The 27,185-nt window shown below is 40.2% G+C and overlaps 1 protein-coding gene across 1 annotated transcript in view; it reads right to left on the bottom strand.

Moving 5' to 3' along the window:
* The window catches only part of cdkal1 (CDK5 regulatory subunit associated protein 1-like 1), a 214,029-nt gene that overhangs the window by 1,809 nt on the left and 185,035 nt on the right, over nt 1-27,185 (bottom strand). Inside the window, exons 13-14 of the mRNA XM_020091374.2 lie at nt 17,541-17,624; nt 13,798-13,962 (exon numbers count right to left, since the gene is read on the bottom strand). Of these exons, the coding sequence (XP_019946933.1) occupies nt 13,798-13,962; nt 17,541-17,624 (249 nt within the window). The remainder of the gene's footprint in view (nt 1-13,797; nt 13,963-17,540; nt 17,625-27,185) is intronic.

The raw sequence follows: 27,185 nt of genomic DNA, 5'->3' as shown, positions 1-27,185 counted from the left end.
TGTGTCATTTATTCATTATCGTCCTGACGTTGTTAACACTGTAATAATTTACTGTATTTGTGGTGACGGACTTAGTTAGTTTGCTTTCCTTAGCAGAGAATATAGATTCCTGGATCCGATATCAAACTCACAGTCATTCAGTCAAACTGCATGTTCACTGATACAAGAGCCTTCCTTCTCATTAGGAGAATAATTAATATGTGAAGTAATATGTTTTGATTCAATGTGTTTCAAGTAATGTGCAGTAATGTGCACTGTTCATAAATCTGCATTTCATGGTTAAAAAATAAGCTACTTCAATTAACTCAGCATGGATCCTCCCGTCATGTTCACTATGTGATGTTTATCTGCTGCAGAAGAAGAGGAACTTTGAGCTTCCTAGTTTTCCTCTCACAAGGAGTCAACTGAGGAATCTCTTGTCCATATGTTTTACATGAATGTCCTAAAGATGAATCCATATACGCAGACACACACAAACACACACTCAAATGCCCCCCCACAAGTTTATGCAGCGGTAAAAGTCCATAATTCATAACTCGGGAATTATATTTAAATTAAATCAACGAGCATCAAAAAGTGACATTTGACCAGAGTTTTGTTTTGAATCATTAAAGAGACGTGAAAGGACAACACTGAGAACAGAGGAGCAGGGGACCAAAAAGATTAACTCAGGAGGGTTAGAAAAGAAAAATATCTGGTTTATTTTGCCACATCGATCGGCCAAATTACAATTCAGTCAACCCTCAGATCTTTATAAAAGAGCCATTTTATGTGAGGGGGTACATTACCGCCCTTCATGGATCATTGCTCTTGATACTTAAGTATATTTAGTAATAAATCTACTGATGCCACTTGATATTAGGATCCATAGATACTTGAGCGTACCACAATTAAGGAGAGCAAGGTTGAAAAACAGGACATCATCATTCCCCCACTTTCTCCCTCTCTCTTCCCCTCCCCACCTTGTGTTTCTCTCCAGCTGCTCCCTCTCTGCAGCCGATTTTCATTTGGAAAGTATCAACTCATCAACAATTTACTGAATTCTGAAATCCACTTCTTATTTTAATATTTTGTGGATGAAAGCGTTCATAAAACCAGCCATTTGCTTATGCAGATGAGCCCATTTCAATTATGATGCTATTGTGTCTGTGTAAAGCAGTTAATGCAGTTTGCTGTGATTCAATTACTCCAAAGTGCTGTCTATTGAATCTGGCTGATGTAGAGAAGGTGCACAGCGATACAGTCAGGGAGAGACACACGAGGAAATAAAGGTTAGAATGGTACGGCCTCAGTGACGAGAGAACCATCAAAACTAAGCTGACATTTTTCAGTTATTGACGGTGTTAATATAATTCAGTTGGAAACACTGAATATTGATAAGCAGCCCTGCTTCTCCCTGGCCTCCACCCTCGCTCATTGATCATCATTCTGTTTGATTACACATTTATTTAGTTTTATCTTAATGTCTGTGGGCCGAGAGCTGAGGTGTGATTTCAAGCAAACCTGATTGATCGCTAAATAAATAAATGAACAACCCCACACAAGACGTGGTCCTTTTTAATTTGAGCATTAAACTAATTGGACGAGAGAAGCAACACTTGTCAACATCTCTGTGGAGATCGATGCGGACGACCTTGTGGTAGTTTCTATAAGTCTCCTTCTGCATGGCAGCTGGTAAAATGTCTTATCACCACCAGGAAGGTGCACAGGATGATATTGAGCAATTGATCAGCGGCTTTCTAGAATGACCTTTAATCAAGTTCACTGGAGATCACTATAAGAGGTTTGGCTTTGATATTTACCAAAGACACACCGACTCCTCTCTTTCTCTATCCTCCCTCGTTCTCCCACTCCCACACAAGGGTCTCCATCAAGTCTAATAAGAAAATCCACTGTCATCAGTCCATTAGCTTTCATCCACCATCTTTTTTACACATTATAAAACATTCTGTTCTCTGTTACCTTGTCATCTTATGTTATCGAAAAAAAAAGTTGCGTCATGAGTGGGGAACTTGATAATCAACTTAAAAAGTTACTTGTAGGAGTTTGTATATACAGCTCCTGCACCTGAGACCTATGAAGTGAGAGTACAAGACTGACAGGATTCCAAACACCTACCTGTATGTACAATATGTATTCCTATGTATCAGAGTCAGCGCACACCTACACGTGCCGCATGCAAATGGCTGAGTGTATGAGCAGCTGCGCGGTGTGCGCACTCTGCCGCTCTATCCCTCACGTTACTCCTGCTCCCTTGTCCTCTCTGATGGTTGCGAACACTATCTTGCCTCCCACTCTTCTCCTCACCCTTTCCACTGAATGGTTTCCCTGTTCAACACAATGGAGGATGGATACTATGACTGACAACGCCTACGTGACACATCCATAGGCCGCTTACAGTAACGTCAGACAATAGGTAAAGAGAGAATCGGTAACAGAGGTCTGGCCGACGCGTTTCGCATTCGTCTAATGTTGGGACCATTGTTGGACTTTAATGGTGAAACTGATCCGCTGTTTTGTTGATGTTTTGAAGCATGAAAAGCAATAGGGTGCTTTTTAATAAGGTGGCAGTCAGATCAAGTCACAGTGTCTCAACTGTAAAACATGCCGATGAGCCTCATTAGCTTCAGTCAGACTGCTCAGAACATAGAGTTTGTCTTCTAGGCTCTGACTTCATCACTCCTCGGGTGGAGGGTCAGGCAGTGATACTGACACAGTGCAACAGAGGAACTGAAAAGTTAAGAGAGCGATAGGAAATCTCTGCAGCTAAAATAGACAAACTGTATTGAACTGCTTTAGATATACACATCCAGATTATCTCCTGATATTCTCAAAAAGGGCTGAATGTGAAAAAACAATGAGAGTCAAGTGAGAGTCTCTGGACTTTATCCAGAGTTTCTCTGGAGTTTCTCTGGCCAGCCCCCTAGTAAGAACTCTGTAGAATGTCCAAATGAGCTCATGTGAGAACACAACACGAGATTTATTCATCAAAAGTGAGTGTGCTTAAGCAAAAAAAATTATGAAGATGTTAAGACAGCTTTTGGTATCCTTGTGCTTTAAACGAAAACATGTGATCTCTGCAGCTGGTATTAATACGTTACGTCCTGCCCCTGCCTTCAGTGCTGCTCCTCACCTGAGCGCTCCACAGATTTCTGTGTTGTGAACGTACTGTATCTGAGTGTGGACATTCTCTGGAGATCATGTTGGAAAACGATTGTAGAGAGTCAAGGCGCATGATTAGAGCAGTGCAGCTTGAGTCGACCCCCGGAACTAACTCACTCCATTTGTGTAACTGGGTTCAAATCACAATCCGAAGTCATCAGCACAACTTTATTTGAGTTATTTAGTTTCACAGATAACATTTTAAAAGGTTCTCAGTGCGGGCTCATACAGTCTCAATGAAAGACAAAGAAAAAAAAGAGATGTAAGTTGGTTTTCCACCATTCATAACTTTTGTAACCATGAGGAATGAAGGTGAATGGCACAACTATACTTCACTCGGTTATTTGCTGCTTTGCTTAATTGAGAAAGAAAAGGACCAAGGTAAATAATTAAAGTAAACTGAGAGAAAAAAGGAGAAGCAGAAGAGCCAAGGACTGATGAAACCAGAAAGAGAAAAAAAAGTTGAGCGAGTCTACTTATCTGTCTCTCTGCAGGTGTCTTTATCAACAGGGTGCCAGGACAGAGACTGAAAAGAACAGTCTCAAATCTATTACTAGTTGGGAGGATAAGTGACAATCCAAGTGCCAGTAGGTGCATGTCAGCACAGTGGGAGATATAAGTGGAGAGGGGGAGAAGTGAAAAACAGAAAAGAAATGAGGGGAGGCATGGAGAGGAAGAAAGTGGGGGCAGGGAGAGATGAGAGATGTGGCTTTAGGTGATCAGCACCTGAAAGCTGCCGTGAGTTCCTGCATGTGTCTGTGAGTAAGTGTGTGTGTGTACTGAGGTGGATAACGTCTGTCTCTCTGCTCACAGCGGTAGAACAGTGAAAAGTAATCCTCTTGAAAATCATCTAAGACTACACCAGGGGTACAGAGAGGCTAGCACAGCCAGATACTTTTCCTTTAACATTCAGGACTTGCACATTTCTCTCCTGCCACATTTTCAAACATGCATCAATTTTTTTTCTTTTATAAATCTCATATTCACACAAAGATACACACAGGACACACCACAAAAGCCAGAAAGCACAAAGTCTAGTGGTCACATTTCTCACATGATCCTCACCAGCTGTCGGTGTCACTCTAGACACACGGGGTGCGTGCATGTGTGTGTGCATGTGTAAACAGATACAGCGACAGGCTGCTTAGTCACGGGTGATTTGACAAAGCCAGAGTGACAGAAACAATGAGCTGCAGCTGTATTTACAACTGGACAAAAAGATGGGAAAGGAATTGAAGAGTGATAATAAGTAACTTTACTGATTCAGATGAATATCTTTGTTGGAACTTCACTGTCACTGTGAGTCCCAGTGCAAATGTCTAACTAGAAGTTATAGGGAACAACAACAACTAGAGCAATAGAGGCTCAGTGACATGAATCACATCAGCCTTCTGTCTTTCTCTGCTGTCATCTGAAATTCCCACCATCGAACAGTAAAACTGTAAAAACCGTCTGTCACAACAAGGATACTTAAAGAGCACATTCCCCTGCCAAGGCCCAACAGACCACATCTAAAATCACCAAATCTGAATTTGTATTTACATCTTCACAAACAATGCACACACTGATTTCTCTGAGAAATCAAGTAATTGTTATTTTGAACAGTTTTTTGGTTCTAGCTGTTAGTCAAGTTAGTCAAGTTGGGCTGGTGTTCAAGCCAAGTGTTTATGTGACACAATCTAGAACACGTTACCTGTGACATAAGAGAAACCCAACCTGTCATTAGAGTCTGTCACCCTGCTCACTCTCTGCTTCCTCTGCTGCCGTCTGGGAAACCACAAACCAGCAGAACCAACCTGCTGATAGACATTTGCTTTCCACAGGCATCAGACTGATGAAACTACAGTGACCACAGCATACATGTGTCACGTTGTTTTCACAAATAGGTTTACAGTTACAGTAACTAAATACAGAACAACACTACAGTCGGCAGTTGGGTGCACGTGTATGTTTCAAACACATGACAGGTACTATTACAGAAAATGCACCTGATGATCAACTTAAAAGAAGGGATTTTGAATAGAGCAGGTTTAAAAGCCTTCAGTACTATCATTTGTCATGGAAACCAAAGGTAAGATAAAATACTGGTAACACGTCAAAGTAAAAGTCTGCAAGTTCATGTGGAGGTCATCAGAGGTCGGAATTTTCTACTGGACCCTCGAGATGTGCTGTGGCCGCATTCAGTGCAGGGAAATGATAATAAGACGTCATTAATGTAAGAGGGACATTTCTGTTGTCACTTAACGCCACATACTGTACGTCAAGAAAATGTCCACACAGTCCAGGTGCCCATGCAAATAAGAGAAGGGACATTTATACACTCTGTAGAAATGTCTAGAAAATATTTCTCATATGAAGAATTCAGCCGGAGGTTTTCCACGTAAATTGTGTTCACAACAACAGGAAGTTGCCTGGAGCGATCAGGTGAGGGGTGGAGCAGAAAGCAGGAGGCAGGACATTTTTGTTAACAGCACATTGACACCAGCGTTGGCTCTTATCACCACAAGCTCTTGAAGCTTGTTCACTTTCCAAGTTGACACCTTTTTCGCCATCTTCTATATGTGGCATTGCTCATCCAGAGATATTTGTATTCCTTTATCCAATAAAAAGTATTATTATTTATTGAGAGATACCAAAGCTACAGTTATAATTCTGAAGAGAAAACATGTTAGGATTATTATTAGAGGATGGTCAAATCCCAAATAAAACCCAAAAAGCCACGTGTGACTCATCTGCTGAGGAACTTTGCTCAGAGAAGTTTGAAGGTTGACACTGAGAAAAGACTATTTATGTGGAAAACAAGGCCAAAAACATCTCCCTAAAAAAGAATCACTCATTAGCCAAACATGATTTTCTTTCTTTCTGTCGAACAGTTGCTGGCTAACTGCTTTATTATTTACATCTGTGGTTCCAAAACAAAGCTCGGAGCAAAGGGCATTTAAGACCCTCTGACATTTTAAATAAACAAAACAGAATGGGGCTGCCTAATGCTATTTGACATGTTGGGTAAGAATGCTTAAAATAGATGTGACGGTTTTGATGGCTTAACATTTATTCCTTTGTTACCCTGACTTTGGTTCTTCAAGTATACACAAAGCACAGGCCATGTAATACAATTTGACATGCTAAATGAAATGCTTAAAATAGCTACGCCTGCTGTTTAATGGCATAACAAATTATTTGCAACGAGAGTAAACAAAGTCACGCAAAGGCCAAGCAAAACCTTTTGACATTTTAAATAAAAAAATTTAAAAATAGATTTGAGAGGATTACTGCATCCCGACCAGAGAGCGACAGCCTAATCTTTGATTTTTGTTCTTTCCTGACAATAAGGACGATGACAACATGTGCGCATAACGCAACATCAAAGCAACAATCCATAACAGTTGCATGTCAACGCAGAACAGTTCAATTGTTTGGTATAATATACACATTTTTGTATGAGCATTATGCCTGTTGTTTATGTGGGCATTTTTTTGACACAATTATTGTGCCTTATATAGCCTGCGGCAAGTAGGAGTCTGCCAGGCACACCGAGGGGACTGTGCATCGGTGTATGTGTGTGAATACAAAGATCAGTGTGTGTGTGTGTGTGTGTGTGTGTGTGTGTGTGTTTGTTTGTGTGTTTGTGCGCACGTCAGCTTTGTTTTAGCAATGAACCTGTATGTACTTAAATCTTTATGATGCAAAGTACCAGCAATCCCACACACTCTCTACCAGAAGATTATAAATTGACCACATCCATACACTGGTTTTAAATTCCTCTCCTGCCACCACTTCACAACAAACAATTCAAACACACACACACACACACACACACACACACACACACACACACACACACACACACACACACACACACACACACACATACACACACACAGACACACACATGAACACACAGGATGGAAGAACTGATTCAAACAAAAATGGGTCGAGATACAAGAGGAAAAAAAAAAGAAATGACCCAAAAAGGACAAAAATATACAGATCAAAATAAACAAAGAAAGAAATAAACAAATAGGGAAAATAGAGAAAAAAGAAAGAGAAGTAAGGATGAAAAAAAACAAGAGTAGTTATAGAGAGAAGGAAAAAGAAAGGCAAACACATTTTTTTTGTTATTCTGTCAATTTATGGTTATGATGAAACATTGTTCACTACTCGTATTACTTCTCCTCCCTCGCTCTCCCCCGCACCCCATCTCTCTCTCTCAGTGCCTTCCTTTTCTATTCCGTCTTTCATACAAACTGTCAATTTGCTGTCTCGTGGAAGGAGCAGAGCCATTTTCTTCTCTCTTTCCTATTCTCTCCGTCTCCTTGAGAAAGTATGCTGTGAAAAGAGCTGATTATTGGATGGCACTCAAGCTGCTTCCCTGTCTCCTGATCGCTCCGTCTACCTTGCTCTCTCTCTCTCTCTCTTTTATTCTTGATTCATTTTTTGGCCTCTCTCACACACACACACACACACACACGCACGCACGCACGCACGCACGCACGCACGCACGCACGCACGCACGCACGCACGCACGCACGCACGCACACACGCACGCACACACCTCTTCTATCATTTAATTTCATCTGAGGGTGAAGACTGGTGAAGATACTTTCTCTTTTTCTTTCCTTCACCATGGTTTTGAGTGCTTTCTCTGCTATTGTGTCCGACTAAAAGACTCATTACTGGCCTTCCTCTCCGCTGGAAAGTGCTGTTTGTGTGAATGAGGGGCTGACAGGCGGACAGAGAGGTGAGAGAGAGAGACGGAGGGAGAGAGAGAATGCACTGTATTGGCGTTAAGAAGACCTCTCGTTATGCCGCCTTTACTTAGTTATACTGAATCAAACAAGTCGGCATACCGCTGCCTCTGTGTGTGCTTTTAGATAGCATGCCGCTGTTCCAGAATCACAGCCATGAAGTATAACAGAACACCATCCGTGTTTGTTTTACCCTTCCAGCTTTCATTTTAACACAGATGGGGTTAAACTCTGTGACTATCTCTGCTGTCGGCATAGAGGCAGAAAAATAATGATGCTCCGCCATTCTGTGTTCGTACTTTTTTTACATAGAATGGTGGGGCGAAGCAATATTCCTGCCCACTGTGGATAAGGATGCATCTTCTGCACCTCCTAATTCTGATTTAGAGTCACTGAGAAGTGGCAAACATCGTCACTTACATGGACTAAACTCAAAGCTTGCACTTTCAAATGCAAGGCCTATTCTCATTGGCTAGCTCCATCAGGTCAACATTTAATTCAGACCCTGCAGCGAATGCAGTTTACCTGAATCATATGTCTCACTTATCCCTGTGCCAGCAGAATACCTGACTAGCGAGCTTGTGGATTACTTGCTCTTTTTAGCCCAACTTTCTGACATCTTCCTTCTGCAGGCCAAATCCTGGGCTCAGACAACTATGATTTCAGCTCAGAGCTCTCAAAGAGTCCGCGCACTGGCCTACTGTCTCCACAGTTCTATCTTGACTGGGGTCTGTTGCTATGCCACTCGTCGCCAGCTGCTGTTGCACTTATCAGTTGTCTCAGGTGTGTGTTATTCTTTCCCTACTGCCTTGCTCCACACGTAACGCTGCACCTCAATTAACAAACCTCCTGATTGGTCATAAATACCATGCAAAACCAACAAACCCAAAAGTAATGACATGCATGCTGCTGATTCTGTGTAAATGAATCATTAATTAAAAGCGGCTTGTTCAAAATAATAGCAGTGTGGAGTTCAACTAGTGAGGTTTTTCATCCTGTGAAAAAACAGGCGTCAAACAGGTAGCCAATGTTGTGCATGCTAGTTATGGAGCATTTCTTTCTGAAAATTTGAGTAAAATGGGTCGTTCCAGACATTGTTCAGAAAAACAGCGTACTTTGATTAAAAAGTACGAAGAAGTTCAGAAAATGATAGGCTGCTCAGCTGAAATGATCTCAAATGCTTTAAATTGGTAAACAAAACCAGAAAGACGTGGAAGAAAACGCAAAACTACCATTCGAATGGATCGAAGAATAGCCAAAATGGCGAAGACTCAGCCAATGATCGGCTCCAGGATGATCAAAGAAGGTCTAAAGTTACCTGTGAGTACTGTAACAATAAGATGCCTATGTGAAGCCAAGCTATCAGCAAGAAGCCCCCGCAAAGTCACATTGTTGAAAAAACGACATGTGCTGAAGAGGTTACAATTTTTCAAAGAACACATTGACTGGCCTAAAGGGAAATGGCGCAACATTTTGTGGACTGATGAAAGCAAAATTGTTCTTTTTGGGTCTAGGGGCCACAGACAGATTGTCAGATGACCCCAAAACACTGAATTCAAGCCACAGTACACTGTGAAGACAGTGAATCATGGTGGCACAAGCACCATGATATTGAGATGTTTCTCATACTATGGTGTCGGCCTATTTATCGCATACCAAGGATCATGGATCAGTTTGAATAGATCAAAATATTTGAAGAGGTCATGTTGCCTTATGCCGCAGAGGAGATGCCCTTGAAATGGGTGTTTCAACAAGGGTTACACCCCAAACAGTCCAGTAAGTGAGCAGCATCTTGGTTCCAGACCAACAAGATTAACATTATGGAGTGGCCAGCCCAATCCACGGACCTTAATCCAATAGAAAACTTGTGGGCTGACATCAAAAATGTTGTTTATGAGGCTAAACCAAGAAATGCAGAGGAATTGTGGAATGTAGTCAATCGTCCTGGGCTAGAACACCTGTTCACAGGTGCCAGAAGTTGGTCGACTCCATGCAACACAGTTCTCAGAAACAGTGGTTATACAACTAAATATTAGTTCAATTATTCACAGGAAAGCCATATCTTCAAGCATTTTTCAGTTTATACAGTAAATGTTTGAGTTTGTAAAGAAAAATACAGACACTGCTATTTTTTTGAACAGCCTAATATTCCTTTTTCTTCAATTTATGTAAGTAATAACAAATTTTATACATTTTTCTTCATGTTTTGATTTGGAATAGAATGTGCAGTGTTCCCAATGCATTTGTGTGTATGAAAATAAAAGCTATTATAAGGATTTTGAGCTTTACTCACTTTTTTAAACACACTGCTATTATTTTGAACACAACTGTATATTTTGGGGGGTATGGGAGCCGATAAAACAAAACTTAAATGAACTTCAACGCAGAAGAAAATTCTTCATCTTTGTGGAAAGCAAGTGTAATCCAGTCAAGTGTGTAAAATCAGGCATCCCTTCCCCTCTACCTACTTTCACCAAAACAAAATGGATCTAAAGACATTTAAGTCAAGCTGTAGCATCAACATTCTTGTGCTGCACACGGACAAAGACTAGTGTGTCATTATATCACTGTGCATTTATCCTCGTTTCTCATCCCTCTATGCATAATTCCTACGCCTGTCTATATATTCACACATCCATGCATCCATTAATCTGCTCATCCATCAGTTGTGCGCATCTAAGCCATCATGTTTCACATCCATACCTATCTGTCCACTTTCAGGTCCATCCATTCACAGCCTTCACATGCCACTTCTTTATAAATCCATTCATCTAGCCATCCGGCCATATTTCTTCATTCTCCCACACACATCAGTATGGTGGTGACTACTGTGCAATCATCTCTCGCTCTCTCCATCTCTAAAATAATAGATCTCTCATAGTTCCTTGTTCGACAAATGGACATTACAGACATAGTCTATCCAATCACCTGCTCATTCACCAATCTTTCTTTTTTTCACCTTCTCTAACAATTACCTTTGCATCTTGGATGAAACAACAAAGCTCAGGCTTCGTCCTCCGACCCCCATTCTCTTTATTCTTTATGTTTTTCTCTTCGCTCTCCACCAAAAGCCTGTAATTATAGACCTTGCTGCAACACATTGGGGGGTGAGTGTCTATCTGCCTTTTCCTAATCACACATTCATCTCACACTTTCACATCCAGCTCAGTGTGTGGTGGACTCATGCAGAGACTCATAGAAAATAGATGGTCTTCAAATATGTATAGTCCAGCCACCAGTGTGTTTGTGCATGTGTGTGTGTGTGTGTGTGGGCATGCTTGTGTGTGCACGAGTACTATGTGTACAGTCTGACCTGCTCACTTATTATACTGGAAGTACCGCTGTATACCACAGGGCTGTAGTGAAAGTGTGTGTAGCCTGCAGCAGATATTGCTGTTTCCGAGCCATTAGGTCATTTATCTATTAGCACTCTGCTCCAGTGCCACTCTGCTATCGTTAAGAGGCGACAATGCAGGTCATAAGGACCATGGATTACAGATCATCAGCGGCGTCACTGGAGATCGCTTAATATAACAATGTGTTAATTGCCAATATGCTGTGGACAGCAGAGACGAGCATTAATGAATTTCTCCAACTCTGCTGTAGTACAACATACACTCAACCTCTATATGTCTCTCTATGTTTCTCATTCAGTCTTTTATTACTTCCCCTAACGATCTTATATTTCAAACTATACTGTAGAAAGTGTATTTTATCTTATTACAATTTCCATTTTAACTACATTTTTGTACATATCACATTCACAGCTGCTGTCGTCACTGAAACAATGAAATACACGGTAGAACCATTTACATTTCAGCAGGTAAAAAGGGCCCATTAGCACAAATCTTGAATGCAGTTCCAGAGGCAAATGACAAAACAAAAATTTACGAAAGAAAAACATGAGACTGGAATATACTGTGGTATATATATTGAATTACAGGGGCCAATCTTACCAAAAATACATCAGTCCTTAAATAAAGTTTTGCATTTATGGAAGTACACATTCTTTACTATCTCCTGTCAGTGCTGTACAGTGAGTACAACTTTCATTTTGGCTGATTTTGCTAAGACTCTTCTTTACTGTGGTTGCCAATGTTGTTGTAGTTTGAACCATAGTAAATGTTATAGTCAAATGAAAACCTCAAAGCACCGGATGTTAAAACAGAAACAAAGTGATAATGTGTTCTACTCCGCTGTTGCTATTTCACGATGCAAAAACTGAGAGCAGTGAAGACAAAGGCTCTCTCTTTTCACCCTCACTATCAAGCTCTACATAAATTCTCCTCTGGAACAAGTCAAGGGTAGAGATGATGACTTTACCTTAATTTTCTTCAACCCACGCCCCCCCCCCCAAAACCTCCTGAGACCCATTCAGGCCTCGGTACTGATGTCAGGAAATATCTGGACAAAGGTATTTACAGTATCAGGACCAGAAAAAGTGTATATCAGTGTGTGTAAGAGTGTGATGTGGATGAACCCATACTTGCAAAGAAAAGCTGCCAACAAAAATTAAGGCCTTGGCATATCGAGGGTCTTTTAATAAAAGCATGTGAGTGAAAATGCATGTGTGTGTGTGTGTGTGTGTGTGTGTGTGTGTGTGTGTGTGTGTGTGTGTGTGTGTGTGTGTGTCTGTTGGATGGGTTACAGACTTTATGAGGTAACAGGTTTTACAAGGTCTGGTCCCCACTGCTGAACTTTTCATTGCTGAGTGACGTGTTGCTTGGCTTGCTCTGAAACCTTTCTCTCTCTTTCTTTTTATCTCATTCTCTGCCGACCATGTCTCTCTGCATGCTTTCCTCTTCATCAGTCTCTCTCTCTCTCTCTCTCTCTCTCTCTCTCTCTCTCTCTCTCTCTCTCTCTCTCTCTCTCTCTCTCATGTCTCTTTTCCTTGGTTCCCCTCCCTCTCTGTCTGGCAGTAAAGGCTGATGAAGTGTGAAATTAGAAAGTGTATCATATTCTGCTCTGTGGCTCCATGTCCTGAGCTATAAGCTACAGCTAGTCAGAGTGAAAAATAACATGCAGTGAAACAGATACATTATCATGCTGTGAGTGTGTGTGTATACACGTGCATGCGTATGAGGTTGGAAGGAAGGAAGAGGACAGTTTAGCCAACTACCGCTTATCTTAAATAACTTATCTCACGGCTGATACACTTGTGCTTTTTCACAAACTCCAGGAGCAGGCATGGATTAAAAAATGTGTTCCTTTTAAAAAAATCATCCTCCTTGGGAACTGGCCAAAACAGCCATATTTTGTGTTTCACTGCTCATCGATCTCACAGTATATTCTGTGGATTCATGTTTCTTTTGAAAAATAAAAATAAAAATCAGGCAGTATCAACATTTATTTTCTAAACAAGTTACTCATAACATATTGACTTTCATTCTTATAGAAGCCTTTAATTGGAGGATCAGTTAATTAATTTGCAGTGGAATCAAACTGCACTGAATAGATTGTATCTTTTGTATCTTTACAAAATGATCTTTCATCTTGGGATTTGATCATGTACTCTGTGTATAGATACATACTGGATGGTCTGAAAGAGATGTATCAACTCATCTTTATTGAATAAATGTGAAGGATAGCCATAAAAATTACCCCATTGTTGTGTGTTTAAAAAGTGTTTTTATTCAATGTACCTGTATTCTTCTTTCTTTTCTTCTTCCCTGTCATAGACTTACATGTATGTAATAACCCTCCTTATTTTAATCTATTTTTGATATCTAATTATCGGTGTGTAATCAAGTTTAAACTGTTGACACACGCGTATATTTGGCTCGTCTGTGTATTTAACTACCATGTATCTGTATGCAGGTGAACAAGCGTGTGTGGGTATGTATAGGTGTGTGCGTGTGTGTGTGTGTACGTGTGTGGGTGTGTATACCTGCACCAGGCCAGACACCTCTCCTTTCTGTAGTGGTGCTGCGATGGAGGGGGTGAACAGCTTACTGTCATCTACTGGCCGGCCTCTCAGGAAGTGTTTTCCTGCCTCGTAGATGTCCACCTCAACCATCTTCCCTTTGAACTCATCCCTCTTAGGAACCAGCACCTGCAAACCACGAGCAACATATCACACATGATGTCACAGCAAATAAAAAATTTCTCATTAATAAAAATTAAAAAGCACAATGGAAAATGTGAATACTACAGGGAGGGGGTTGTGGGAATTATGAGGTAAAGGACAAAAGCAAAGTGTTGTTCATGAACAAAGCAAAAAGGATGTGGCCACGTGTCTTAGACAACCTTTGAATGTGGTCTGAGTGATCGGATCTCAGATGCATCCTCTTAAGGTGCATTGACACCCGTACTTAGCTCTGTCCATTTGTGATTGATCACTAGGGACAGGTTAATGTCGGGTCTGAACAGGGTCTCAGTGGCTGCACTTTAGTTACTCCAACAAGTTGGCAATCACACGTCAATCACCCTCGGCATGTTTCCTGTCAATTACATTTTCAATTAACCACTGCTCTGGACTCTTTTCTCCAAAGCTCCCCCACATTGTTTTTCAGCCAGTCTGCATGTGTTTGAAAAACCCAGGGCTGAGTGTTTTCAGTTCCATTTATGGAAGCCCTGAGGTTCAAAAACTATGGAAACAGCTGTGAGATAAACCAGTGGGATTTTCTGGTTTGTCTTATTATTTCACCATGGCAACTATAAATCTCAGCTGATCACAGCGGGAGGAAAGAGAAAACAAAGAGTTATAATTACGGCTTGGTGTGAAATAGAATTTGTTCTTAATGACATACCCTTGTAAATAAAGATCATATGCAAATTATTTTTCCTTTCAAAACCGTTTTCAAACTAAACACAAAACTGACAAACTTTTTTTTCTGACTTACTCCTTTTCTTTAGTGCTTGCTTTAAGTCAGTCATGGTGAACACTAATAGAATGATTGGTGTTGTGATTATTGGTGGGAATTCAAACTGCAGTTATGAGAGCTTGTGCAAATTATGACAACAACTACAATGTAGGTTTTCTTGGTAAACATCACATGATTTATTCTATATCCCAAATGAAAGGAAAAAAACCTCCATGTACATGAGTAACCCCTGTAGGATTTCGAAAATGATGTTATCCTTCCTGAAAAACACAGCTGAGCCTTTATATTATACTATATGACTGCAGTGATCATTTCCTATAGAATTAAGATATTAGATTATTATACAATTCTAAAGACAAGTGTGTAATAATTTAATAATAATGTCATAATTGACTGTTCTCTGTGGGTAAATTCTCTTCTCCTCTTTCCATGGGAAGATCGGGGATTAGGCAACACTAGACAGCCACGACCCCCAGCGCCCCTGGATGAGCTGAGGATTCAATATCCCGGCCTGGTGCACCTCTTCAGACTGCATGCTAACTCAGATCATCTGGTGGTCTGTCTAACCATTACAGGACTCTGCAGGGCTAAGCTACTGACTCGGCAGAGAGTAGCGTGTGAGCTGGCGGAGGGAGTGTTACTGCTGTGATGGCAGGACTACACCTGGTTCAGTGTTAATCTGTCAGTCTCTATCCAGCTGCTGGAATATGATAGGAGACGGAGAGCGGGCCAGACACACACACAGCCAGCGCCACACCTGCCTAATCAACACACCTGCTGCTCGACACTCTGGCCACTGCGAGGTTGTGTGTGTGAGAGAATGAGTGTGTAAGTAGCGAGCAAGCTAGGAGCAGAGAGGTAAAACAGCAGGGCTGTGAGGGAGTTGGGTGAGCGTGTAGGTGAGGGTCATTCGAGGCCCATTACAGGGTGATTAAATGATGAAAGACCCTGTCTGATTTCATTGGAAACTCCCCTCCTACTTCCTCACTTAGCCCCCCCCACCCCAACGCACGTACGCACGCAGGTGGGTTGGGTGCCTATTATACCTGTCAGGATAGATATCCATCTGGTGGTGTAAAAGTGAAACTAGGCCATTTGTTCACACTCTCTACCTCATTCCTCGCTTTCCTCCCTCCACCCCCCTCTGTCCTTTTCTTTGCTCCCACTACTCTTTCCACTTCTTTCCTGACCCTTGACTTTCCTATTTTTTTTTCTCTCCTTCAACTCAACGCCCCGACACCCACCCACACCATCCGCTCCACCAAACTGAACTGCTCGACGTTTTTCCTTCTCTCTCTACTTTGTCCTGTTTCAATCGAACACACTTAACCTATTGCATGTAACTGATGCTTTTATCTTGAGTGATGTGTGGTGATGCTTTACATTTTACACATAATTATGTTATTGGGTTCTTTGGAAAGCAATGTACATTTGTATGGTGGAGATAAAAGCCAGAAAAGAAACAACAGGAGGTTGTCAAAATACAACTTAAAAGTCAGGCCTCTGTAAAGTATTATGTATACAACCACAGCTGTATGTACTGTGTATGTCTCACCTATGGGTGTAGATATATGGTATTAATGATATAGGAACATATGCCTTCGGGGGTGGACTGGAGAGGATATTGGTACATAGTGTTTTCTGGTTCTTTTTAATGGTGATTTAGGACGACATGTCTAATACTTAATGGGGAAGGGGAAACACCACACACGTAAACTCTTCGCAAGTTCAATCAGCCGACATAGACGACATGCAAGCCCAAATGTGCACATGTATGTGCACTGGTATGACACATGAACTGGGTGACACTTGTAACTTGAGTTTATAGCCTGCAGAAGGAGGTGCACAGGAGGAGGAGAAGAGGGGAGGAGAGGAAAGTGGAAGGGAGGAAAAATTATTACCATCCCGTGCCCTCCCCGCTAATAAAAAGCATAACTTCAAACATGTTTTTGATGATGGTTAAAGCAGGAGGAAATTGATTTATTTGAAGATGTTTTAAAGTGAATTTTTCACAGGTTGAGAGAGGGTCTTTGAAGCCATGCATGTGTGTGTGTCTGTGTGTGCATGTGTGTATGTAGGATGGAATGTTCATGTCTTTAGGGCTGACCTTAATGTTAGTACGTTTAAAAAAAGCAAAACGCACTGCCGCTATCAGCCGCCAAATGCTCTCATGAACACCGCAGGTTGTGTGTGTGTGTGTGTGTGTGTGTGTGTGTATTTGTTAGTATGTGTGATATTACTGCTAACCTACTTTAGTCAATACAAGCTTAAGCTTCTGACACCTGCTGTGAGTACTCCTGTGACATGCAAAGCAAAGCTTCTGGTCTGATTAAGTAAGTGTGAAAATGAGGAAGTTGGATCAGCTTCACAAACGAAAAAATATTCATCGAATGCAGAATAATTAACAGCTTTTTTTACTGGATGTTAGATGGAGTGTGTGGGCCAACTAAACTATTTAAGGATTCATCCAATGCATGTGTGTCAACAAACATTTGTAATATATACATTTTGTACCAGTGAAAATGTGAAAATTAAATTGCGACCAACAAATATGTGTGGTATATATGAAAAAATAGGTATTTAATCCCCAAAAGTGAAACATGGCTGATATCTTTGTCTTTTACACCATATCTTGTCCATAAAATGTGTCAAAAATAAACCTGTCATGCTGTATGATATGTAATATTTTTCATATGTGAAGCAAGTTTCTGAGTGTTATTCTAGTTTTGAATGTGTTGAGGCAAACATGTTGTATGGATTAGCTGTAAATAAGTGATACATTCATGTCATTTGACAAACATCTTACCTGTTCATAGAACTTGTTGTGAGCCACCCAATATTGGGCATCAAATGATTCCTCTGTCACCAACACATGTTGCCTCTCTCCAACCTACAGAGAGTAAAAGGAGAGAGAAAAAGAAAACCAATGTCTATTTGCTCTGACAATAAATATATATGCAATTATTGGCTACTGTTCTACCACTCATACACAGACCATGTTCTTAAGAGGCCTGTGTGTTATCTTCGGTTTTAATACAACACAATGGAGTTGCCTCAAGTAATGCTTCTATTCATCAAGATCCCAATTCAATCAAAGTTTTGCATGTTTTTCCCCATGTTTTCTGTTAGTACAGTTCACCATTTAATTACAATCTCAAGGTTCCCAAGCCACTTCACTTTTAACGCGTTGCCAAAAGAGGATAGTGAACACTAATTCAACCAAGTTCCTTACAAAAAAGAAACCTGAATGAAAAGATGGAGAAAAAAATACAAGGCTATACAGGACACAATTCAAATGCTTACAGAAAACAGGCTATTCAGGACATCAGAAAATCACATGCCACAACAAGGCCTCCCAATGAAGACATTTGAGAATGTAGCATAATGGCAGAAAGTTGATTTTGTGTTGAAGAATATTGTCGACTCAAAGAAGGAGAAAAAAAGAGGAAATGGGAACTTAGTTGAAGTTACTGCGAGCATGAACAAAATCACTTTAGACTTGACTTGGTGAGAGAAAGAGATATATTTTAAATGGTTTGATAAATGGTTTGTATTTATATAGAGCTTTTCTTTTCTTGATGACCACTCAAAGCACTTTACAGTACAGTTTGCCATTCACCCATTCACGCACATTCATACAGTGCATCTATTAGCAGCACTTTATTTTGTTCTATGAGGGGTTCGGCATCTTGCCCAAGGACACTTTGGCATGCAGATGGGAAGACTGGGGATTGAACTGCTGACCCTCTGGTTGAAGGACAACTGGTCCACACCTCAACCCCTCAGCCATTTTATCACTTGTTCCCCAAGGACAGGTATTGAGACATTCAGTTTGGGCGAATATACATGTGTGGAGCCTTACTCATGTCATTCTATGGTTTTGTGAATGGAAACAGATAATACTTTTTTGACAATCTCGTTTTGTGTCCTGAATGATATAAAGTTCATCATTCACCCTAATACTGTACAATGCTCATTACGCACATTCATGTCAGCTGATAACTTATAACTTAACTATACTTTTCATTTATTTTACCATTAAAAACATGCAAACATTCTTCTAATGTAATAACCCACCATAGAGCTGCAGAGTATGAACCACCTGGGTTTTGAATATCAGCACCATGCAGTTGAAAACGTTGGGAACAGAGTGTCCTGTAGGCTCAATGAGCGGTATTTGCATTTTAACTCTGTCAGTGATGAGCCCTGTACTGTAAAACCGTGCTGACTGCTCATTTCCTTGGCAATATGTCAGAGCCTTAGAAGTCATGGCTCTGACACATTGCTCAGGGTGCTTCCATTTTTGCAGACACCCATCTCCTGTGCTCTTTTTCTTCCCTCCTTCATGTCCTTATCCTTCTGCCTCCACCCCTTTCTCCTATCTCTAGGCTCTTTGTTGTTTCTACCTCTCCTTCCTTTCACTATAATTCCCTCTCATCCTCCTCTCTTTTCTTTCCCCTTCTTTAACTACTGATTTTACTGTGCATGTGTGTTCGAACACCTGCACAGGCATGCTGACAGACTTAAAACAAGACCAAATAAATCACTGTTTCCTGCAAACAGAGCAATTTTCAGAAAAAGAGGCTGGAAAAAAATATTCTTTGAACATTATTATTGGATGGTGAACATTTTATTTGGGGCTTTTGGTTGCTCCTTTGGACTGAAGACAGATGTCCCGGCTGTAAGCCACAAATCCTGCACATGAGACATTTTAACAGTGTTGGACATATAAGAAAACTAGTGAACATGCCTGTTTGAGATGGGCTGTTTGCTTGACCTGTGGTGATGCTGGTTGAAGCTTTCTTTCTGAAACTGTAAAAGTGACCTTCACTAATTGAGCCGCAGCGAGTAAAGACAGAACCCTGAAGCTGCAGCACTGCTGCTGCACATAGAGCGGTTCACTTGTTTATTCAAAGTTCAGTGAAACTCAAGTCAGTACACAGACCCCTGAACAATAAATATGCCAAGTATGAATTCTATAAGATCAAGGGTTGGTGAGAAATGCATAAAGACACAGATTTCTGGAATTATTAAAGTGTATCACTGTTTGTCTTATATAAATACTTTGAGTACAAGAGATCTGATTTAACAACATAGTATAATTCTGTTTAAATACTGATCAATGATCATTTGTTTTGCCTATTGTGGCAACAACCAGAGACGAACCACTCACTTTTCATCATTCTTACCTTATCTAACCCTAACATTAACTCACAAACATCTTAACTTCAAGTGGCCAGCAATTTCTATTGGCCTCCAGCTTTTCAGCTCAGCTCTGTCTTGAATGTTTGTCCCCCTAGCAGCACAGTTGCTGCCTTTTTGGAATCCAGGGAGAGTTGATTGGCCATCTAGTCTCAGTGATACCAATCACCTCTCCCTGGTTCACCTGGAGGTGCACCTCCATGCCCACACCTGTGTATTATAAATTGTTCTACTTGTTATCAGACAGTATTATTTTGGAAGGAAAGGGTTACTCCACAGCAGTTTCGAACAGCAGCCATACTTTCACAAGCCCGTGGAAGTTTTAACTTAATTTTCAGTCTTGCACTTTGATGGAGAGAAACCTCAGTGTGTATGTGAATTTGTATGGATCTGCCAGCCTTAATAATAGATAATCCACACCCAAACATCCAGTGTGGAGCAATGATGTAGGATTAAGGTATATCCAAATATGTTGATTGAACTGTAAATTAGAGGATGATCATGCTTGAACGCACAGCGGCATAGACAATAACTCATATGAACTTGTATTGGAAATCATTGGTCAGATCTGAAGTCTGTGTTTGTGTGTGTTGTTTTGTAATAAATGTGTTGGTTTTTGCTTGTGTAGCTGCTTGTCTTTCATGTAAGATTTTGTGTTTATATTTGTATTTACCCCATCTGTCAGAAATAATCATCACAGAATACCAAATGATGCATGTGTGTGCTCCTCTTTGCAAATTGAGATGTGTATTTACTTCACCATCAGAGAATAACATCCCATGATGCACAGCAGATCCACTACAGATCTGTGGGATCATGAGTTTAATTGATAATTAATCCACTTCATAACAAGGATAATGAGAGAATTGTGGCTGTGAATTGTTATTACCGTTTTTTAATCCGTGTCACAAATACAGGAGCATTTCACCTCAACAACATCCCAAATATCTTTGCTGCATCTGCTGCCTGTTTATCTTAGAGCTGGATCATATCAAACTGCTGCATGGGACTGATTATAGACTATTCAAATTATAGTCAAGGGAAAGAAACCACAAATAAATACCAGATATTATACGCCAGGGTGATAATGTTGAACAATGCAGTATGGGTAATATTTAACTTTCAATGTCATTTACCACAACTGACATTTATGATATAAACCTATCATATGCCAAACCCACACAGCTGGTGCCTAGGGCAATACATCTGTTCCTAACAAAGTGCTTGGGAGTGTAAACTTGGATCTCATTGGTTCTTTGTGTTCTAATCCCAAATTCATTAAATAGTTGGCATCCTGACTTAGAACAAATCAGCAAAAAGCCCAATTTAAATCAGCATTCAACAGTATAAAAATGAGTTTATTACACACAATATTAGATTTGTATAAAGATATGTTTATTAATGAATTTGTTGATAACTATGTTACTATGTAACAAAATTAAATAACAATCAAGAACTATGTTCAAGGGAAGCCAAACCTTCCCGTCTTGCATAAGGCATAGCATCTGATGGGCACTGCCCGCACACAGCAGCCACCACCAAACCGCTGCTTCACTTCTGAGGTCAATGAAAGGGTTAATTTAATGTGAAAGTAATTCAATAAAAAGAAGAAAAGACAATGTTCAATAATATAAAGTATGTGCTCATATGAGAAGTTAGAATTGCTGCAAAAATACTTTGCTTAAAATGTTTCTTAAACTTGTGTACAATTAGATCTGACTGGTTGATAGCAATTATTAGGTGTTTTAATACTGATTAATAAATGCTGCAGTGGAGTGACTATATTAGCAAATGTACTTAAAATGCTTTTATTTGTGTGACTGCTTTCTACAGGTGGAGCCGTTTCTTTCAGAACAAACCAGTTTACAACTTTTCATCATTTGTGCAATTCACCACAGTGTTTGAACAACAAACAGCCATGTCTAAGCTCAACCCCCCACTGTTCCAGCAGAGGCTCGCAGGCTTATGCAATAATAAAGCTGAACTCCCTTTTCCCACTCTCCATACATTTATGCATCACTCAATCTTATTCTGACCCACTGTTTTTTTTATTCTTAGGCTATCTCTTGAAATGATTACCCACCCCTATCATGCAAACTCTGTATTGCCTAAACTCACAAATCCAGTGTTACACCCAAACCCGCACACACAGTTTTCTGTAGCCCCTTGTAGAAAGAGATTTTGTTTTGTTACCAGCTCAATAATCATTGTGGGGAGTGATTTAACAGGGCTAAAGAGAGACGCTCTGATCTTTCAGAGGTTCTCTTTGAATAAGCTGCTTGAAAGAGGAACAAAAACCACCCCTGCTGATTTGGGTATTTTCTTTTACCCTCAAAGTCAAATTCAAAGTAAAAGAGACTCAAACTTTTCAGTGTTTGCCACAAAGACTGACAGGATTACGGGTAGCTTTGGTTAAATGTTTGTGGGGACAAATGTAAAATCAAGTCGTGAAGGTTATCTAAATGAAGTGTTTGGAACAAGGCCAGAGCATAAATAATTTACACAGTAAAAATACAGGCACCATGAGAACAAAGACGGAGTGAAGTAGTTATGTGGGTTGATAGGAGCGATTGACAGAATAAAGGAAGGTTGAAAGAAAAACATTTGTGCAAATAATAAAGCGGCAAGCCTTTAAAAAGTTTTCAAATCATTGCCCTGTACAAAGGTCAATCCAGGGGGATCACTTCACCTACAAGCACACATATACACACAATCATGTCTCTTTCTAAATCAGCCACCAGTAATAGCTACAGCTACTTTTCTCAGTTGATAAACCAACTTCTTATCTGTCCGTTCATGCACTGAACTCATCCGTCTTCTGCGGTACATTCAAATACCTTTCCACCCAGCTACTTTCAGCCGTTTACAACTTTTATGATATCAGACTCAGGTTCTCATATGTGAAAGCAAATAGGTACTTCTTCAGCCACAAGACTGACTCATTATTTATCTGGCAGCACTAAAGAAAAGAAAAGGCCATGTTATCTACAGCCGCTGAGTTTACAATCTGATACAACTGGCCCTGACAATCTATGATGTCATATCACAAGTTTGATGAAATTGAAATAACGATGATTAGGAACAATTCATGTGGTCTGGGTAATCTAAAATGTAGTTACTAGCTTTGTAATCTACATTGTCTGTCAGTCAGTCAGTCGGTGTTTACGTGTGTGTCAACTATTTGTAGGACACATGTCATCTTTATTAAAAAACCTCCAAAAATTTCAATGTTTGATAGACAGGAAATCCCTGCACTTTCTTAGGCCCTTAAAAACACACATGGCATGTGTGAGGCCGATAAGATGAACAGTTCTCGAGATATGCGAACCACATACAGACAGAGATTTCTTGTGCATATGGAAATGTGAACATGCATTAGAACTTGAGGAGCACACTATTGTCATGAGATCCTCTCAATAATAAATATAGCAGCTTCAGATTTTAAAAATTCTTTAACCTGCTCTCTGACACATCACTTTATGATGAAGGTCTTCTTCATTTGCCAAGGAATTCAACTCTGCTTAAGGGTTGAATAAATCATTGACCTTCCTCGTTGATCTTCAAGAACAATTTAGAATATCTCCCCCAGACTTACTTGAAATATCACAGGTGTTGAACCGTCATATTTCACCAACCACTCACTACCCGGAGAATTTACGAGAGGCCCTTGTCTCTGGCTGTGCCCTCTCCCTCATAACTGGGCAGGTGACATTCACAAGATATTTGTCAGAACAGAATGCTGTGTGCCTGCTTTTAATCTATAACTTGTAATTTTAGACTAAAACAAAAGTGCCACTGAATTATCAGTTCTTATATGAAGCTGATGTTAGTAGTTCCATGTGTGTGACATGGGCCTAAAGATCATGATGTCACATGACTATGTGCTCTGTGGCTTCATGCCAATACACACATGCTGCATCTGTGTACAAAAAACATACTGTACTCTGGCACAGTTACACAGAAAACGCACAAAATCACACACACATCCGCGGTTGATTGCCTCATCAATTTCAGCTAACCAACAGAAAAGACAGTCAAGTCTGCCACCAGCGTGACAGATCTAGTTTGTCAGAGGAGAAAGATAGATGTCTCGCTCACAAGCACACACAAACACGTAGGCCTGTGACAGTAGCCCACAGGCTGTTTAGTGTCTCAGATGCTGGAATGAATCACAATATCACATCAAAACAGAGTCGTGGCAGAAAACACATAATGAAAGCCTCAGAAACATCAGTTACTAAAATATATGATATCAAACGCACCCATGGAAAACACATTCCCACAATTATCAAAAAAACTAACTTGTTCATAAAGCTAATCTTTGCCTTAAAGCAAAGATTAGACAAAAGTCAAGGAGAAAGTATTAAGACAGAATAAAACTGGAAAGTGCTCCAGTATTACATCTGTAGATGGACCTTGAATAGGAGCAGGGGTGGGATTTGTTATGTCACCTATAGATTAAGTCTGTTTATAATTGTCCTTGAATCTTTAAAGTTATAACTATATTAAATAAAATATTGTCTGGACAGAATCATAAGGCAGTTGTTTCATAGACTGTGATTACAATGTCATTCCACAGTGTGTTAGACCAAAAAAGAGGGGGAAAGGAAAATGCTGTCACCTTTCGTTATACAGGAGACATTACAGAGCACAGCACACCTCCAGACTGATTGGTCACATATTTCTTTCCTCTGTTAGAACAGTTACAATTGTCATTACATCTCACAAAACCAGTGATTGGAAATCATAAAAACATCCCATACGCCTTTTTATCCATTCAATGTGGGGCTGCTGGGAAATGTGTGTGTGTGTGTGTGTGTGTGGAGGGTGTGGGAGATCAAGCCCTTGGCAGTACTGCGTCTATGTGTCTGAAATTGTGTGTTTATGCAACTGCAGCATCAATCAGAGCTCAGCTGTGATTGTCAGGCTGATTGTCCGTTATGTCCCAGTAGGCCTGGAGGCCTTGGTGTGTGTGTGTGTGTGTGTGTGATAGAGAAAAGAAGATGGACAGAAAAAGGAAGGGGGAGCAAGTACATGTGTAATGCAGACATCTATGCATCCACATTAATCTATAATTGCAGCTGAAACTAATGCCTTGGCAATAGCAGTATGATTATGATTATGACTGAAGGCCACACCTGAAGACACAACAAATCATACATGCATAGGGAGACCTATCAAGTGAACGCGTCTGATTGGCGTTCAAGGCTAACCCTCCAGTCGTCCTATTAGAATGAGAGAAATGTATGTATGTGTTATGATAAGGGAGAAAAAAACATGAGCTACAAGGCCCCGTAGCGTACGAGGATCATGTGTGAAAGCTTGATTGGGTTAAAAGTCGGCTCATGACCTCCAATGCATGTCTCCCTCTTTTTTTCTTGACTTTGAACAATTGTGCGAATCAAAATCAAAATATCATAGCATGATTTTAAATTTAGCTGGAAAACTGATAAGACTCGAAATAATTGTGTGTGCTGCAAGAAGAGAGAAGAGAAGAAGGAAAAAAAACAGCAGTGTTTTGATGTTGCAGAGTATAACTTCCTTTCTAAGTGTGAGGGGTGGTGGAGTTTCAAATATGAGGAAAGATGTGGGTGTAAATATACAGGTGCCCTCATTAAAATGCAAAAATCCAAACTCATGTTTTCAAATGCATGCAAACATGTATTTGGTGGTGTTGAAGTCTGCCTCTGTAGTGCATCCCACTGTCAGTAGAAATACATGTGGTAGTTTGCTGTTCAGATAGCAGGGGGATACGTAAAAGTGTGGAGGCGGAACATTGGATAGTCATGCAGCTAATTTAACAGCAACTTGACTCTAAACTAAACTTAAACAAAAGTTCTCACATAATGACACAGGAGTCATTGTGAACAAACTCATTCTTCCATCATGTGGTCTTTTTTCTGTTTCTTGGTAGGTTGGCTGGCTGGATTATGCAAAGACTACTTAATAGATTTCCATGAAACTTGGTCAAAAGGATAGGACACAAGCAAAGGAAGAACATTCAGTACGGATCCGGACGAAGGAGTTGATCAAGGATTTTAGGTTTGTTTTTAGACATTTTCACCAATTTCCCAGGGAGTAATTGGGCTTTTTAGGGGCCTGATTTCTATTAGTGTGTGCAATTTGGTGCAGCTTGATTGAATTTAAGGACCTTGGCAGAGATATGCACTCAACTGAGTGACATTGTTCTGTTTTTGCTGAACATGGTGTTAATCCAACTTAATGGGCATTCTGTGGAGTTTGTAGCTCTGTTGAACTGCTTTGTGTTATACTGATGGGTAATTGTCATATTTTGTCCACCCATTTGTACTGAAAGTAAACTGAATCAGTTCAAGTAAATTCTATGAAATAAAATGTCTACTGAGAGTTTAAAATATTTTCATTTTTCAAACCGATACTGGATCAACGGTAACCAGTACAGCTTTTACTCTCCTATAAACCTTGCAAATATTAATAAAAACACAGAGTGCATTCGGTTTGTGTCTTTTCATCTTTCATATAACGGTAGTATTATTCTCAACTGAACAAGAAATGAAACAAGTTCAGTCTATGTCAACCAATGCAAAGGAAGACCTGAAAAGCTACCACTGTATATGGTATTCAAGGTTTTGTATACAGTCCTGATGTTTTGCTGCCTTGTCTCTCTTTTGTGCGTACAGAGCACTGACAGGGGGCTGAAGTGTTCTGTGCTGTAGTGTTCGCTCTTAAGACACTTTGCTCTCTTCGTGGGCTAATGATTCTGTGTTTGTGTGTGCGTGCTTCTCTGTGCTTGTATCCTCTTCATATGTCCTACTGATGTGGGACATATTCTGGAGTGATGCAATGATGGACTGTCAAGTACACTCACTCAGGTACCCAAGGACAAGAAAACAATAGACGAACCAAGGGCATATAGAAAGGGAGAGAAATGAGAGTGAAGAATTGATTTGATTTTCTTTATGCATTTGATTTCTTCCTGCAGATTCTTTTCCCCTTTTGTACTTTTGCTCTATTAAACAGTATCACATAGGGAGGTCTGAGGTAAAGAAAAGGGGCAGACATGTGGAAAAGGTTACGTATAAAACAGCAAGCGACCAGGGACCATAAAAGTCCATTCAGTGGAGGTCATCATCACTTGTAACATTATGATGTTGAGGTAATGGCGAACTGTTTCAGGATCATCTGTAAACTCACTTTCAGTGTGCTATTAATTTGCTCCAAAGTTTCTTTATACAATACACGGGACTCTGTTGTCTAAATCTGAAAATGG

The sequence above is a fragment of the Paralichthys olivaceus genome, chromosome 13 (assembly GCF_024713975.1).
Source record: "Paralichthys olivaceus isolate ysfri-2021 chromosome 13, ASM2471397v2, whole genome shotgun sequence".
NCBI classification, from domain to species: Eukaryota; Metazoa; Chordata; class Actinopteri; order Pleuronectiformes; family Paralichthyidae; genus Paralichthys; species Paralichthys olivaceus.
This window is presented reverse-complemented; position numbering and strand designations above follow the sequence as displayed.